Source organism: Catharus ustulatus, chromosome 1, assembly GCF_009819885.2.
Source record: "Catharus ustulatus isolate bCatUst1 chromosome 1, bCatUst1.pri.v2, whole genome shotgun sequence".
NCBI lineage: Eukaryota > Metazoa > Chordata > Aves > Passeriformes > Turdidae > Catharus > Catharus ustulatus.
The window spans coordinates 100866181-100882572 of NC_046221.1; the positions used below are offsets into that span (position 1 = coordinate 100866181).

A 16392-nucleotide genomic window follows, 5' to 3' on the forward strand; every position below is an offset into this window, starting at 1 on the left:
CTAAACGCCTCTGTGGCCCTGTGCTGTACACTCGGAGCAGCTCCTTGTCTTTATTGTACTGGAAGTGTTCAAGGCCAGGCTGGATCGGACTTTGAACAACCTTGTCTAGTAGTCCCCAGAGCAGGGGAATTGGAATTAGATGACCTAAAAGGTCCCTTCCAACCCGAACCATTCTACATTGCAAGCCGGCGACTAGCTCGTCGCAGAGCACACCGGCAGCCAGGCCGGCAGCCCGGCGCTGCCAAAGGCGACGAACGCTGAGGTGACCACCCCAGGAAGCGGACAATGGAAAAGCCCCGATCCCAGCACCGGCACCGACACCGGCCGGACCGGAGCCAGCGAGGCCCGGACCGGAGCCAGCGAGGCCCGGCCCGGCACTGGCTCCGCTCCGCCCCGCCTGCCGGAGCCCGGTCACGTGGGACGGCGGGGAGGCGGGGGGAGGGCGGGGCATGGCCGCAAAGTCCCGCCTCCGGCCGCCGCGGCTGCCGCCAGGCTGCCCGTCTGCTTTGAGTGGCATTGCCCTCCGCCAATGAGAGGCCGGCTGGGCGGGAGGGGCGGGGCGGTGACTGGCGGTGATAGGGCCTGCGGCGGGGCCCCGGCGGTGTGTGGCGTGTTAGCCTGTGGTGAGTGCGGTGCGGGACAGGAGAGGACATGGTGGGCTCCAGCGAGACCGGGAAAGAGCCGTGGCGGGGCCGCTACTACCGCCTGGAGGAGGTGCAGAAGCACAACAACAGCCAGAGCACCTGGATCATCATCCACAACCGCATCTACGATGTCACCAAGTTCCTGGACGAGGTGGGTGCTGGCGTTGCCGGGACGCTGAGGGCGGCTCCCCGCGCCGTGCTCCTGGCGGGCTCCCCTCGCCTGCCCTGGCCCGCGGGTGCGGCACGGCGGGGGCGGGAGCCGCCCTCGGGGCCGCGAGCCGCCCTCGGGGCCGCGATAGCGCCCCGGAGGAAGAGCCGCGGGGCGGGCCCGGGCTCCGGGCGCCTCTCGGGCTGGAGAAAGCCGCGGGTGCCGCGCACGCCGGCTACGCTGCTGCGTGTGTCATCCGCTGTGAGCCCGCGCCCGCCTGAAACTTTATGAAACTAATATGAATTTCCAGTAAGTAAGGATAAGAAGAAAAAAAGTGGAGTCGGTATTGAGGGATATGATAGGCGGGTTGTGTGACTCTTAGGTACCAAGAGTGGGGGCTGAATCTATCTCCTTCTTGCTTTGGTGTGCCAACTGAAGACAGAATTAAAAGTGATGACTCAGCTGGGACCCAGAGCCGTATTATCTTGTGAACTAAAAGGTCACCAGCTCCTCTCTTCACACTGTTGTAGTGTGTGTTGTATTGTGGAACAGGAAAGAAACTTCACAAAGTGGAAGGAAGGCACCACAACATGCAGAATGTCACAGATCTTGGGGTTACTCTCATAGTCACAGAATCACCAAATTGTTTGGATTGGAAGAGCCGTTAGAGCTCATCTGATTCCAGCCCCCTGCCAAGGGCAGAGACAGGTTACTCCACTATACCAGATTACTCCCAGCCCCTGTCCTTGAACGTGTCCAAGGATGGGGCATTCCCAACTTCTCTGGGCAACCTGTGCCAGTGCCTCACTCCTGTCACTGTAAAAAACTCCTTCCTTATATCCAGTCCTTGGTAAAGCCTCTTGATCACAGTGGTTTGTGTTCCTATCTGCCAAATAAATACGTCCTGGGTGGTCTTTATTTGCAGGAAATGGCAGACTTGGCATTGCATACAGGCAGCCAGGTTCAGAAAATTAGGGCAGATCTCACTGCTGCCCTAACCTGCTCGGTGTGGGGATGCAGTGTGGTGCTGCAAAGCTGCACCAGTTCAAACTCTAGTGTAGAGCACTAGAGTCAAGTTCAATTCCTTTGGCTGTGTTTGGTTGGGCTTTTTTGTTCCCCAGTTAGTGGTTAATGGTTTTGATCTCTGGCAGACAGCAGTTAGCGTAATCATTGATAGTCATAGTTACTAAAGAAGCATTTTACTTATTTGACTAAAAACATTATTCAGTGGAAATGCAGAAATAAAACTGCCACTTCTTTTCAGTAATTGAATGGTGCTAGGTTTAACTATTTTGAGTTTTCTCCCAGTTAGCAAAGGTAGAACCACACGATCAGTTAAGAGATCTTGTCCAGTCTTAGAGATCTTGTCCAGTCTTAGACTAAATACCACATGGTCAATTAGACCGTTGCAGTAAGTGCCACATCCAGTCTTTGCTTAAAACTCTCAGGGACAGTGGCTGCCATGTCTCTTGGCAGCCCATTTCAATGTCTAATCACCCTTTCTGTGAAGAAATTCTCCCTAAAAACAACCAACTAAAAAGTGTATGGTAGACTTAAATTAATTTTTTAAAGGATACAGTTCAGATGGGTAGAGGCATGACACATTTTAAGCATCAGTAGTTCTGTAGCCCCATCTTGATTTTTGTTCTTGTAAACACTTGTAATTCAAAGGAGAAACTGAGCATTTTGCAAAGGAGGGTTGACAAGCAATTTTTCAGAGGCAGCGTTGACACAGGTAGTATTTCATTCTTAAGTTGTTTGTCAATGCAAATTGTTTGTCTTTTCAGCAAGGCAGATTGTGAAACTGATCTACTGACTCTTCCTTCATTATTTTTCATCTAGCTCTGCCCCTGGTCATCTTCATCCATTAGTTATGGGCATTACTGTATGGTTATGTAGTCAGGACCAATTTAATTGTGGAAGCTCTGGAGAAGAATGCAGCTTTTCATGTAGTCTGCAAAACTGAATTAGCTTTTAGAAACTTGATCAGTTTTGATTGATACATAATTGTATTGTTTGTACATACTGTCCAGATTGAGGAGGCAGAAACAAAAAAAAAAAACCACAACCACTTAGAAAAACCCTAAACATTACCCCACCCAACAACAACAAAAAATGCTTGATGAAAAAAATCCAGGCTCTAATGAGGTTTTAAGTAGTTGCACAGCTTCTTCCTTCAGTAAACGTGAAGGTGAAATTGGTAAATATGAAGAGACTTCACCTTGTGTAAATTTCTCGAAGCAAACTTCATTTTTATCCTTCAGGACAAAATTGATAATTTGGCAACATATCAAAAGAATTCCGTTTGTAAGTATTTAAATAATTGTGTTTTGGACAATGTGAGGGATGTCTTGAGACTCTCTGGTACACCTAAGTCAGACTCCACCCTCACGTTAAACAGCTTTCAATAGAACATGGCTGGTTTTGAGCTGAAATTTTGAAGACGTTCTGAGATAATGAATGAGATTGTTGGAAATAATTACCCAAAATATTTTAAGTGAAGCTACAGTCTGATGGAAAGTTCTTTGACATTTTAATATTCACCGTGTTGATAATTTTTGTTATAGAACTCTTTGATTATGATACTTCATAGGCCACTTTTAAAAACTTTTTTTTAAAATGCTTTTGTTACTTAGCATAGCATAACACTTAAGTTAACTAATTCTTTTGATGCTGTTAGACAGCCTGAGGCATTTGCATGTGACAGCTGAGGAGAAATTGAAGCTAACCTCTTGCTGGTTCATTCCAGAATACCGTAAACACTACTCCAAGTGGGGATTATGTTAGCTGTTTCAATAGCGTTATAGGTTAAACTCAGTTTTATTTCTTACAGTTCTTTTTGGAAGTAGAAAAGCTTTAAGACTTTAACGTGGCCCACTGAAATTTAAGTCCAGTAGCATTGAAAAGGGTATGCTGCTAAAGCACCACCTCACTCATGCTCTTCCCAAGTCATTCATAAGTATCAGTTTACTGGGGAGTGAAGAAATGGGAGCAGCAGCTAAGCTCATCAGTCCTGTTTCTTAAACCAATAAGCCATCTTTTCAGCTACTGCATTAACTTATGGAAATATTTTCTTATTAATAATGAAGTTGAAAACTTTACTGTGCTTCAATCTTGATGCTCTTGTGCTTGATAAGTGAAGGTGTAATGCTGCTTTTCACTCCATTACAGTAGTTAAAGAGTGTCTTCATGGAGCTTGCAGATATTTAGTGGAACTTGTTTGGTTTTGGGGAAAAATCAGCCCCTGAACACTTGATTGAAGTTAGATGCGAAATGGGCTGGGGATGGTGACGTATGTGTTGGGAGTGGTGTGACCCATAGTAGCTTGGTTTCCTAAGGGACAAGGCTTAAAGATCATATGAAGTATAGAAAAAGTGCTGAAGGAGGAAACAGCTGTGTGCTTTGATCTTGTCCTTGGGGTTAATGAAGATTCCAGCAACGCTGTTTTCTAGTCAGGTTGATTTTTTTCTTGTTTAGTTTTTGTTTTGTTTTGTTTTTGTATTTTTAAGTGGAAGATATTGGGGAAAATTTGTAGCTTGAATATTCATTTCTGAATTTTCTTTGATTTTGCAAGTCTGGGAGAAGAAATCAAGAGACCTCTGCTTTTGGAATGCATTATTTAAAAGGTCTTAGCAAGAAAGAGTATTCTTGAAACCAGAAACTTTTATGTGATTTGTCATTAAAGGTGTTGGACCTGTGTTGCAGGATATTTGGGAAACTTTTTCCTTAGCTTCAGGTCTTGTGGTTTAACTCCAGGGAGTACCTGTGTACCATGCAGTGGCTCACTCACCTTCCTGCTCAGTGCATGGGGAGGAGAATGAAAAAGGTCAATTTTGTGGGTCAATATAAGATGGTTTAATAATTGAAATAAAGTAAATGTAACAGCAATTGTAATGATAAGAAGAGAGAAGATTAAAACCCAACAGAAACAAATGATGCACCATGCACGTGTTCTCCACTCATTGACCCATGCCCAGCCTGTTCCTGAGCAGTGATTGGTGGCTCATGGACAACTCCTCTCAGTTTATGAATGGAGTGTGACATTCTGAGGTATGGAATATCCCTTTGCCTGGTTCAGGTCAGCTGTGCTGGCTGTGCTTCCTCACTGGCAGAGCATGGGACACTGAAAAATCCTTGACTTGGGTGAGCACTGCTTGGTTGCAACCAAAGCATCAGTTCATTAATAACATTATTCTCATGCTAAATCCAAAGCACTGTGTTGTACCAGCTACTAAGAAGAAAATGAACCATGTCCCAACTGAAACCAGGATCAAGTCTTATGTCATTTAAAGGAAAATAACTGCTAGAAATGCATGTGTACTCACATATGTGTATTATAGATAATTACAGATATGAAAAACATGAAATGTCAATGAATGGACAAAGTACATTAGCAATGCGCTATAGTATTTCCCTACATTTTTAATATGATCATCACTCTAGTCAGGTTGTGACATTAATCTAATGGGCTAAAAAGAATAGCTATAAAAAATGGGCGTATAGAAATGATCTGTGTCTTGATTTACTTGCCTTTGTGTTGAGGCTCTTGTGGGAACTTGATTGGATTCCCTAAGCTCGGCAAAAAAGCTGGCATGTATAGGAACATTTCTATCAGAGAGGAGTTTCTTGTTCTGGAAACCAACTATGGCATGCATTTAATATTAATCTAATACAGACTTTGTTTAGGTTAATTCAATTGTGGGTGGTCTAAAAATTCAGCAAAAACATTATTAGTAAATATATTTTTTTTCCTATAAGGTATGTACTTGTGCTTCCATAGCACTTTTCCTAAACTTCTAGAATGGACAGCTCCCAGTAAATGTGTTTTGTAATGCTGATTAAATAAAGTACAAAAAGCAAATATTGTTCTGCTGCATCAGGATGAAAAATGTTCACTTATCTATGTGGCAATAAGTTACCTTCATGCAATGTGGTGGTGTTGTGGAGGAGTAGCATAATGCCTTTCATGTTTAAAGTCATGATCAGCTTACATTGAATGATGCCTGTGTTGGCACATTTGGAGTCTGCCACTGAACCATGGGAACTGTTCCTGCAGAACCTTGCAGTGTGAGGATTAAACCCAGTGTTAATGCCTCCTTAAACTCTGATGAAGCTTGCAGGAGAATCTGGAAATATTTTAAGAAATAGCCCTTCTTAGCACTTTTAAGTGAAACTCTGTGAGCTGTAACTGTTTTGTAAGGGGGGAAATGGGCACTGTTGTTGTTTAACCTCAGTGCCGTACAGCCCCTTGGTGGGATAGGGAAGGGAATTAGGAAAAAAGATAAAATGTGTGAATTAAGAACAGTTTAATAACTGAAATAAAATATAATAATTACAGTAGAAAGGGAGACAAAAAGATCTAACACAGTCCATTGCCAAGCAGCAAGCCGCAGCTCCCAGCCAGCTCCTCCCAGTTTGTATACTAGGCATGATGTTCTGTGGTATGGAATACTCCTGTGGCCAGTTGAGATCAGCTGTCCTGGCTGTGCTCCTTCTTGGCTTCTTGTGTGCCTTTCTGGCAGAGCATGGGAGGCTGAGAAGTCCTTGAATTAGGGTGCTACTCAGCAACAACTGCAGCATCAGTGTGTTATCACTGATTATTCTCATACTGAATCCAAAGCACAGCACTTTACCAGCCTCCAAGATGAAAATGCAACTCTATCCCAGCTGAAATCAGGGCAGGCACCGAGCTACTGAGTATTTTGTTTGCACTTATCTAAAAGCCTAATGATAGTTTTCAAAAATATACTTTCAGAGAGAGATCTTCTTTCCTAGGCTCCTGACATTTTAGAGGAGCTGACAACTTCTGTCCTGAAACTTAAATAGATGATAGAAACAATTTGGAGGACTCTCTTCAAGCTACATGAAAATGCCCTTGAAATAAACAAGCATTTGTCTGTCTGTCCTGCATAATAGCACTGATGTTCTCTGGGTGTTCCTGGATCTGTCACTGCCCCCTTTCTGCTTTTTATTCCTGTAGTGCAGAAAGTGAAATGTGAGTTTCAGACTGCCACTAATGGAGACCTTTGGTGATGTCCCTGAAAGTTAAATTGAACCCTAAATTTCATTCCCTCAGTATAGGAAGTGAGAGGGCACAGGAGTTGCAAATTAAGGTAGTTACGCTTTAATAGAGTCTTGAACTGTGACACTGAGAAATCTGCATGACCGTAGGAAGGGGGAGAAAAGGTAGGCATTCAGGATGAGGTAAAATGGACTTTTGACCCGGATGAGAGCAACAAGATTAACTGCATATTTGCCGTATCTAGAACTTTCTGATGTGCTGCTGTTAGGAATTAGTCTGTGCTCTGTACTAGTGCTAGCTCTGTATAGGCATTGTTATGCATGTAATTTAGATTATTTATTATATTGGGAATATCCTAGGAATGAGCTAGGCTGTCTTTTAATTTATCATCAAAAGCTTTTTCATTTCCCCTGAACCACAGCTTTATCTGCAAGAATTCTTCAGTTACTTTTATCAACAGGATTTTGGTTTAGGAGTCACTATCTGTATACCCTTATGGGCTTTCCAGTTCCAGGGTCTATCCAGAGGATCTTTAATAAAGTAGCAGTTATGGTAGCAGGCTTTGTTTACCAGGCAGAATCATGAACAAAAGCCTTGTGTAAACAAGCTTTGGGAAACTCATCCAACCATGAAAGATGCTCATCTTTTGATAGAAAAGTCAGTTCTTGCCCTTTGTGTGAGACATTACAGTTGCTGTCTTTGATTTGGGGAGGTTTTAATGAAAGATTTTAATGAAATCTTTTCATTAATTGTGTGTATTATGTGCTAGTTATTTACAGAGGGTCTATAAATTCATATTTTTGAGCAGAGGTGGCATCTAAAAGCAAAGTGTTCAGTTTCAAAGTACTCCCATCAATGTCTAGTAGGTTATTATTGACATTATCTGGTAGATGGCTTAAGTTTGGAATTCTGTGTGTGATTCTCTGTACTTAGCCTTGCTCATGTCATAAAAATAAATTACCAGTTTTGCATCTGTAATGGCAGAGATCAGGGTGAATTTGTCCTCTTCATCTGATCTGTGATAGTCAGTGCGAGGGTTGCTAGAGAGGATTGGTTGCAGTCGCTATCTTGACACTAGTATTGTAGTTTTGTAGACAGTGGGATCAGTTGCTAATTAGACAAAAAACTAGTTCTACAGGGAAAAGCTGGAGTGCCTCTGTGGTGCTGCCCATACTGCTACGTGATTGCTTTGTAGTGGCACAAGGGAGGAATTTGGGAACACAAGTTAGTACATGATCATTCTGTAGCTGGCAACCTGTGAGTAGTTTGTTCAAGTACTCCATGAAGTAATTTTAATGTAGGTGCAGTTACATTGGTAGATAGCTACTTGTTTGGCTGGATAGTGAGTTTTGTTTTGTGAGCTAGTGTAAACCAGGTGATCTTGATGGCTTGCTGGAGTAACTGGTATTTTATGTGTTTGTATGAGTGGGGTTTGGTTTCAGTGCAATGTGTGAGCAGGAGTTTACATACTGCTTGTGCTGCTGGTGCTTTATGGGTGGTTTAACTTTGGGGCCTTTTGCTACTTGTTGATACCTTGTTTGTTAAGCATTTTTTCCAAGGAGTTGTGCCGCCTTTTCTGCTGAAGTTGGTACATATGTTTTTCTATTTGGGGTGGCACAATTTTTTAGCATGGTGTTAAAAAACCCAAACACACATTGCTGAAGAAATTATATGAAGATTTAGTTAAGGTAATGTCTTGGGAGTGCTGGTTAGACTAAAGTTCAGTTAAGTGCCATTTCAAGGCAATATTGAACTTGAGTGCTCCCTCAACTTTTGTCCAGTCCTTTCCCTGAATTCTTGCCAGAATGGATTCAAGGACAGGATTTTGGTGAGCATGCCATATTTGCAGGTTTCTTGCATAATCTTTACTCTGCTTGTACTCTACTGACCTTTTTTTGGCTCAGCTGCTGCATCTAATCTCTCTTATCAGTTGCTTAATCTTGCTTTTGCTTAGTCATGGTAGGGATCCTTTACCCTAATAACTGAGTTTTCTTGGCTCTTTAAAAAGTGTTGTGTTAGGATTTTTAGGTTTTTTTTTTTTTTTTTCTCCTTAATCTGTTAAAATAAATGTCTGCCTTTAATGTGAAGATTCAAGTTGTGGAGTTCTGGTACTGCTGAAAATTCATAGTAGTAGTTTGGTTCATCTCTATGAACAAATACCGTTTATGTCGCAAGAGAAGTTTTGATACAAGATTAATAGGATTTGAAGTAAGTGCTAACCTGAATTGCCTAAACGAGTAGAAATGCCATTTCTTTAACCTATGGGCTTTTGGGTGAGCTGTGCTCCCCACAAGATGACCCTAAATTGTAGAAATTTTGCATATTTTCCATAATTTTATATATTGTACTCAGAAGCATTGAAAATTGAATAGAAGTTCCAAAGCCTTTTAGCTCACCTGCTACTGGTAAAGTGCTAATATCTATTCCATGGTTGCCTTAATCCAAGGCAGTACTAGTAAGTGCTTTTAACTTGTTTATCTAATCATTCCCAATGTTTATGTAGTACTTTTGTGCTTGAAAGTTGAGTGGTGAATGTTTGTGGCATGTTACCTGTTACATAAATAAGTAGCTTGGAGCTGAGGAAATGCACTGTATTATAAAATGTGATAGATCTTGCAGTATATTCAGGCAGAGTTATTTGATAGATAAAAATGTACTTCATAAAAACTTCATAAATACTTCATAAAATCCCCAAAGTGCATCCTGGGGAAGAATAAAAGTTAATGGAGAACAGGGGTTTATGTTAAGGGAATGGTGATGAATTGAGGTATTAGAAGATCCTGTATCTCAGGGGTTTTATCAACAATGTGCTTTCAGGATTCCATAGTCTATGAAAACCAAATTGCTGTTCTAGGGTCTTGAGTGAGCTTTCAGTTGTGCTTAATTGATACTTGTGCCATAATTTGTTTTGGAAAGGGCCCTTGAAGTTATCTGGCCCAGCTCCCCACTCAAACCAGGATTAACTAGAAGGTCAGGTTCCTTAGCACCTTGCCAGCTTGTCTTGCCAATGCTTGATTGCGCTTCTCGTGAACAGATTTTCTGTTTTCCTGGAATGTTCTTGCTGCAGCTTATACCTTTTTGGCTTTTATCCTTCTGCTCTATAAAACATTGCTTGGATAAAAATGCATGTTTCCTAAAGAAGTGAAAACACAGAATGTAACTTCAGATGATAGTTGGGCTGTTAAAACACAGACTGATTGCCACATAACTTTCTAAATGCTTTAGTTGCAATGGGTAATGCCTTTTATCACTTCTTTGCCAATGAAATAGAGACTTAGCTTCCTTGTTTTTGGCTTCAGAGAGTACATAAAGCTCTCTAGTTTTTTCAGAAAGGCTTATGTTTGCTCTAGAAAGTCTGACGGCTGATTTTGCTTTTTTTTTTTAATTTTAGAAATGGGAAAAGGCAGAATTTCTATTTCTAGAATATGAAATGTATTTCAGTAACTAATTCAAACTCATTAAAAATTACAGCACCCAGGAGGTGAAGAGGTCCTTAGGGAGCAAGCTGGAGGAGATGCTACTGAGAACTTTGAAGATGTTGGCCATTCCACAGATGCAAGGACACTGTCAGAATCCTTTATTGTTGGGGAACTTCATCCCGTGAGTATATGAAAGTGTCTCCTTACCTTTGTGTTTACTATACTGCTTTTGCATCTGGTTACTTGTCTGGTAATTACTTCAAAGTCAAGAAGAACTGCTAGTTTGGTTGGATGGCAGTCCTGCAGCTGTTTGTGGATGGACTTAGGTTTGAGATAGTTCCCCCAATGTGGAGGGATTTGATTAGCGTAGCATAAAGGATGGTCACATCTTTTGATGATTTAAATTGCCTTACAGCTTAGTTAGTGAATAAACTGAATGTGGAATCGTTGTCATTCCCTGTAGGCTTTGTAATGAAGCTCTGTAAACCCTGAAGGTGGTATGTCAGAATGTCTAGACCTTTTCTTATGCCAGAATGCAGAGTGACTACTTAATAAGCACTTTAATGCTGTCACTTCCATCTGCATGGAAAGGTGCAATCCTGACTCTTCATAGATATGTTTAGAAACTGCTTATTATAAGCATTGTACTTCTAGTTTGTTGCTCTGTCTTCTGCCCTTTTTAGCTGTATCATGGTTCACTACTTGTGGTTGTCAGGGTTGTTTATGATCAGTTCCCACTGTCATGTCCTCTCTTTTATACTGTCCATCCTATTTCACGTACTTTTAATGAGCACCTTTCTGCTGTCTCAAGTAGTACTTCTTTCTAGCTATAGAGTTGCTACCTTGGCTTTCTTCAGCTAGGCCATAGTTAAACTCTCCTGCATCTTAATTGTTAAAAACCACTATTTCAAGGTTGAGGCTGCTAGTGTGTCTGTCTGCTCTACTTTACTGCCCATTCCTGCCTCTTTTCTTCTTATTTCATGTGTGTTTTATCTTGCATTTGGGGTAAAAATCACTGTCTTGAGTAGCCTATTTCATAGTAAGATGCCCAATCCTATTTGTCTCGGGTCATCTCTTGATAAATATTACTAGTGTAGCTTGTCCTAATAAGTCATTCAGCTCTGATGCACATTGGTGGCTTTGCAGGCTTGCCATCTGTTTCTGTGCTACAAACTTTGTTCTTAACCTGGCTATCAGTCCAGTTCTTACTTGTTTGGCAAGTGTCTGTTTTCACTTGATATGAAACCATCAGCTTGGTAGTTTAATGTACAAATACAGAAATCACAGGATTATATACTGTTGGGTTTTTTTATAATGAATATGACTATGCCAAGCAGAACTTTTGAGTTTATGAAAGATCCCTAGAATCTGGGACCTTTGGTCCAGTGGACATGGGACCACGACCAGTTAGTTAACTTTACCTGATAGTACAAGTACACTAAGCAGAATTAATATGATTGTAGTCAATGTATAAGCCAAGGTTATGTACTCTCCAGAGATAAAGGAAAGGTAAAAACATGGGCACAAAGAATAATGAAATTCGTTGGAGTCTCAGGTTTCACTTCTTCATTGAAAACTGGGAAGTATTAGTTACGGAAGTGATCTTGTTTATGTTAGCTCAAAATCAATCACTGATATTTGCTCTCTTTCAAGTCTGTTTTTACCTAGCAAAAAATACTTATGCATTAACAGAATGAATTGCAAACTGAATTTAGGGATAAATTGTGTGAGTTAGTTTTGTTTTTAATGCTTTCAGATTTTGTTTAAATGTTTCTTGCTTTTTTTTTTTTTCCTTGCAGGATGATAGAGCCAAGCTTCAGAAACCAACAGTAAGTGCATTTCTTGAAATGCCACGTTGTTTCTTTTGGGCATTACATGCAGTGTCTTAGTGTCTGTGTATGAATGGTATACCCTCAGAAAAAGAAATAATTCAGTTGAAGTGCGATGCTTCAAGTTTTAAATCTTTTAGACCTGTTGATACTGCTTCAAATTGTTCTTTCCCTTAACTGTTATTTTCGTTAATTTGTTTGGCTTCATACCAGGGAGTTACTAAGTGTGATGGCATTATACTATAGCAAAAAGGTGACTGGAGTCAGTCAATGGTCTTCTGGTGTTCAGTTTGAGAAAAAAAATCAATTTATTGGCAGAACAGATTAAACTAATAAGTGTTTGTGGGAGGAAAAATGTGATGCTTAACAATATATTGGTCGTGCTAGTAGATAGAGAATGTAGAGGCATTCTATGTGTTATAAATCAGTTAAATTGCAATTGTGAACCCTGTTCAAGGTGAAATTATTCTTTGCTTTCTGACTATTTCAGTAGATTCTGCTGAGTGTCCTGTGAATGCAGTGTTGTGCTTATTTTCTAATGGGTTTTTTTCCATCCCGATTAGAATTAATCTGTGTTGGCACTCAGCTATCAAACTCCAAAAAAATCAAATGTCCCTTAAAGGAGAAGGTGCTTCAGGGATTAATTTGTACAGTTGCTGCTGCTGAGTCCATTGAAGATGTTTGTACTGGGCTTACCAGTACAGCAGCATGCTTGGGAAATAATTGGAAATTATTTTTAAATGAAGCTTAGTAAGAATAAGATCTTAATCTTCTTGTTTTGAGAGATTGTTTCTTAGACGCAAACACTTTTGCGAGATCTTCCAATGATACGAATTACTTAAAGAAAAGAAAGAAAACTTACATGTGTGCATATATATATATATATGTGCATTGAAGTCAGCTATTATTTTTTTTAATTAGAGCCTGGAACTAGTATACTAAGAAAAGTAAGACATGGCATAATGATTGAAATTCTGAGCTTCTTCCCACTGAGAACAGACTGCCCAGTGCAAGTTGTAGCAGATAATCCTTTGACTAATGTCAGAGGAATTTACCAAACTGAAGTACTTAGAATATTAGTTTGGCCAATGCATAATCAGGTGGGAGTTAAGATGTGTCCAAATAGCGACCTACACTACACTTGTTCTGTCATTCCAGAAGGTATTTGGGGTGCTTTAATTTAATTGCAAATGTTCTGATACCAATGCAAGTAAATACCACTAAATTTAGGTAGGGTTTTAATGCTTGGATTTTAAAAATTAACTTACGGTCATACACAATTAGTTATTCAAATTAATAAGTCTTCATATAAATTGTGCATGGGTACCCAACTGGGATTTGACCTGTGGAAACTGAACAAGAAGTCCAAATCAGTATCAGGAACAGCTATGACAATTTGACTGATTCCTACACAATCTGAAACACCACACTAAAACGCTTGAGTTTAATAAACCTTGTAGATGTAAATTAGTAGCTTTCTTTATGTAGTTTGATATAAAAAATACTTCTGAATTAATTCCAAGTTTTTTCAATTTGATTTTCGTCAAGGAAAAGATTTTTGTCTTAGAGATGACTGAAACTTTTCATATGTAACCCAAGGTTGAAGTTAGCTTCATAAAAACTTGCAGCAAAATTGTTGAAAATGTTTTAGGAACTTGATGCAATGTTGGCTGTAGAAACTGCTGCTAGCTAGCTTATAATACAACAGAACTGCTATAGGAATTAGAAGAAAATGCTTCCCAAATGCAGGTACTGAGTTGTTTCTAGATTGGTCTCATTTGATGAGTTTTGAGAAACTGTGGGGCTAGTTAAGATGGAGAGGGTTGTCTTCCTGAAGTAAATATCTTCTTATGCTTTGCTTTCCAGGAAACTCTTATTACCACTGTTCAGTCTACTTCCAGGTACAGTATGACATCTGATGTTGAAGTCCCTCATGATTTTCTGAATCTTAAAAAGCTGAATAGCTTTTTACCTCCTAGAATCTGAAATGTCAGGGGGTGGTGCATGGAAATTTCTGTTCTATGTAAAGTCCAAGTTGGCATCTATGTACCACTTCACCAGTGTGTCAGCTTACTAGGTAGATACTTTACTCATATTGACAGGTGTCAGTATCTACCAAATGGTTTGTTTTGCACAGGCCTTTATTTCTTGAGTCTGCCACGTGAAGGGAAGACTTGGTGCCGTTGCCAACTGTTTTACTGGCATGGATGCCTTGCTTTTAAAATTTGCCTTGCTACCACTGTTGCATCTAAGGGAAATACCAGGATTCTTTGTATAAGAAAGAAGATCTGTCAGAATTGGGAGGGGGCTGAAAAACACTTTGGAGTACCACTGAATCAAACTTTTTAAAGTTATATCCTGCTGACAATTGCCTACTGCTGAAACCTCAGAGGACTCTTCTATAATCCTTTGGGTGCTTAGTGTCATGTGATGCTGCTACTTAAATGGCTTTTGAATGAATGACATTCTGGGCAGCACACCATGATTTTAAATGTGCATGAGGTTTTATTCTTCTCTAGTAAGAAAACTTCTTGTAAGCTCTAGTACAAAGCCATGCTGTACAAGCTTCTTCCCTTGTCTGGACTATTACTGCCCAATCCAGGTGTTCTGTTGCCCTGAAATATTTGTTGGAGTGGGGAGGAAGGACTTCTTTAAGCAATGACTTTTTTTTTTTTTTCTTTTTATAACTTGCTGGTTGTCACTTCCTAAAGTGCTTTTTCAAAAACTTCCCTTTAGTTCATGGTCCAACTGGGTGATCCCGGCAATAGCAGCGATTATCGTGGCCCTGATGTATCGCTCCTACATGTCAGAGTAAGCGCCTTACTGAGAATTAATGCAAGAAGAGGACACCTTCTCTGGGAGGAAATATAAGTAATCCTAACCCAATACTTTCCTGGAAAAAAGCCTGATCTCTGAAGAAAAATTCAAGTTTTTCAGAAAATGAAACAATTCTTTTTCTGCTGTGCACTTTTCTTAATGTTGCCTTCTTACATGCTGCTGTGAAGTGATAAAAAGGCACCATTTCTCTTTTTGTATAACACTTTTTTTCTCTAATGAATTATTTGATAACTGTATTGGTTTCTGTGGTAGAATATTATTTTGTATGTAACACTGATTCTGGTTATTTCTCTTTAATCTGTAATAGGGTCAATAGGACTCTCTTTAGGTATACATTTTACAGCTTTAAAAGACTACCAAAACTGTGTACTTGTACACAACTTAACTTAAAAAAATCATGTTGTCTTTTAAAATATAGTATGAATGAAATGCAAGTTAAATGTAATGAATAAAACTGAGTGGTGTTATAGGTGCCTGGAAGTGGGTTGGGCCCTATCAAGCAGTTATAATGAGCTGGGGGGGGGTTTCTTTTCTTTTTTTTTTTTTTTATAACTACTCTTATAGTTGTTGTAGGTTCTCCTACTAGCAAACTGTTATGTTTATCTCCCATTGAAAAATTCAGGTAAAATATGAAACTCAATGTTTGGTCCAATTATGTCTGTTTCAGTTTTGTGAAAAATAGCTCTTTTTTTTTTCAAGAAAGGCAGAAAAAGGTAACTGCTACTAAATAGTACTGTTCCTGCCAAACACTCAGGTGACTGTAGAATTTGTTCTGGAACTTTTAGCCTTTGATATAATCTTCAACTTTGTCAAGTACATTGTGAGAGGAAAAACTGATAAATTGAATCTTTTTCTGACTCTTCTGTGATGTGCTTTGGTGCTTTACTATGAAGAGGCAACTGTTTTCACTGCTGAATACAAGATAACTACAAGTTTGCATTTTATGGTGAATATTTTTAGTCTTATGTAAAGGATCATGAATAAAAGTTTAATTGCTTATACCTGCTGGCTCAAACACCTTCATTTCCAAATTCTTTGAAGACCTTGAATGGGATGTCCTGTTGGGGCACTTCTCAGAAATGCACTTACAGTAGCTCCCATTAACTTCATGTGAAGCACTAACTTTTGTCCTGTTTTTGCTATGGCTTTCCCTCTGAATGTGATGAAACAGAGTTTAAAACTTCAAGATTTATTGGTATTTTTATGGATAACCTTTAAAAATGCTATAATAACTTAGAGTTGGTATTTAAAATCACAAATCAAGTTTCATTTTTAAAAAACACTCGAGTCCATATTTCTAGGCAAGGCAGAAAAATAAAAAGGGAAACTTTAGAAAGGTTAGCTTTCCCCCTCTGAGAGTTTCAGACAGATAAATATGTGATAAGAGATAAGTGTCCACATCAGCAGATAGAGCAGTGCAATAAAGTGGATCTGTAAAGGGAGACGCTTGCTGTGAAATGCTTTTTTTCCTATGTTGGAGTTTTGGTATGAT

The 16392-nt window shown here is 39.9% G+C and overlaps 1 protein-coding gene across 1 annotated transcript; it reads left to right on the forward strand.

Annotated features, from left to right (window-relative positions):
• Positions 1–594: 594 nt before the first annotated feature.
• LOC117006127 (cytochrome b5) lies at positions 595–15901 on the forward strand. The gene is made up of 5 exons (XM_033078439.1): positions 595–795; positions 10286–10414; positions 12033–12062; positions 13929–13963; positions 14799–15901. The coding sequence occupies exons 1-5, from the start codon at positions 652–654 to the stop codon at positions 14875–14877; spliced, it is 417 nt and encodes a 138-aa protein (XP_032934330.1). The 5' UTR covers positions 595–651; the 3' UTR covers positions 14878–15901.
• The last annotated feature ends 491 nt before the right edge of the window (positions 15902–16392 follow it).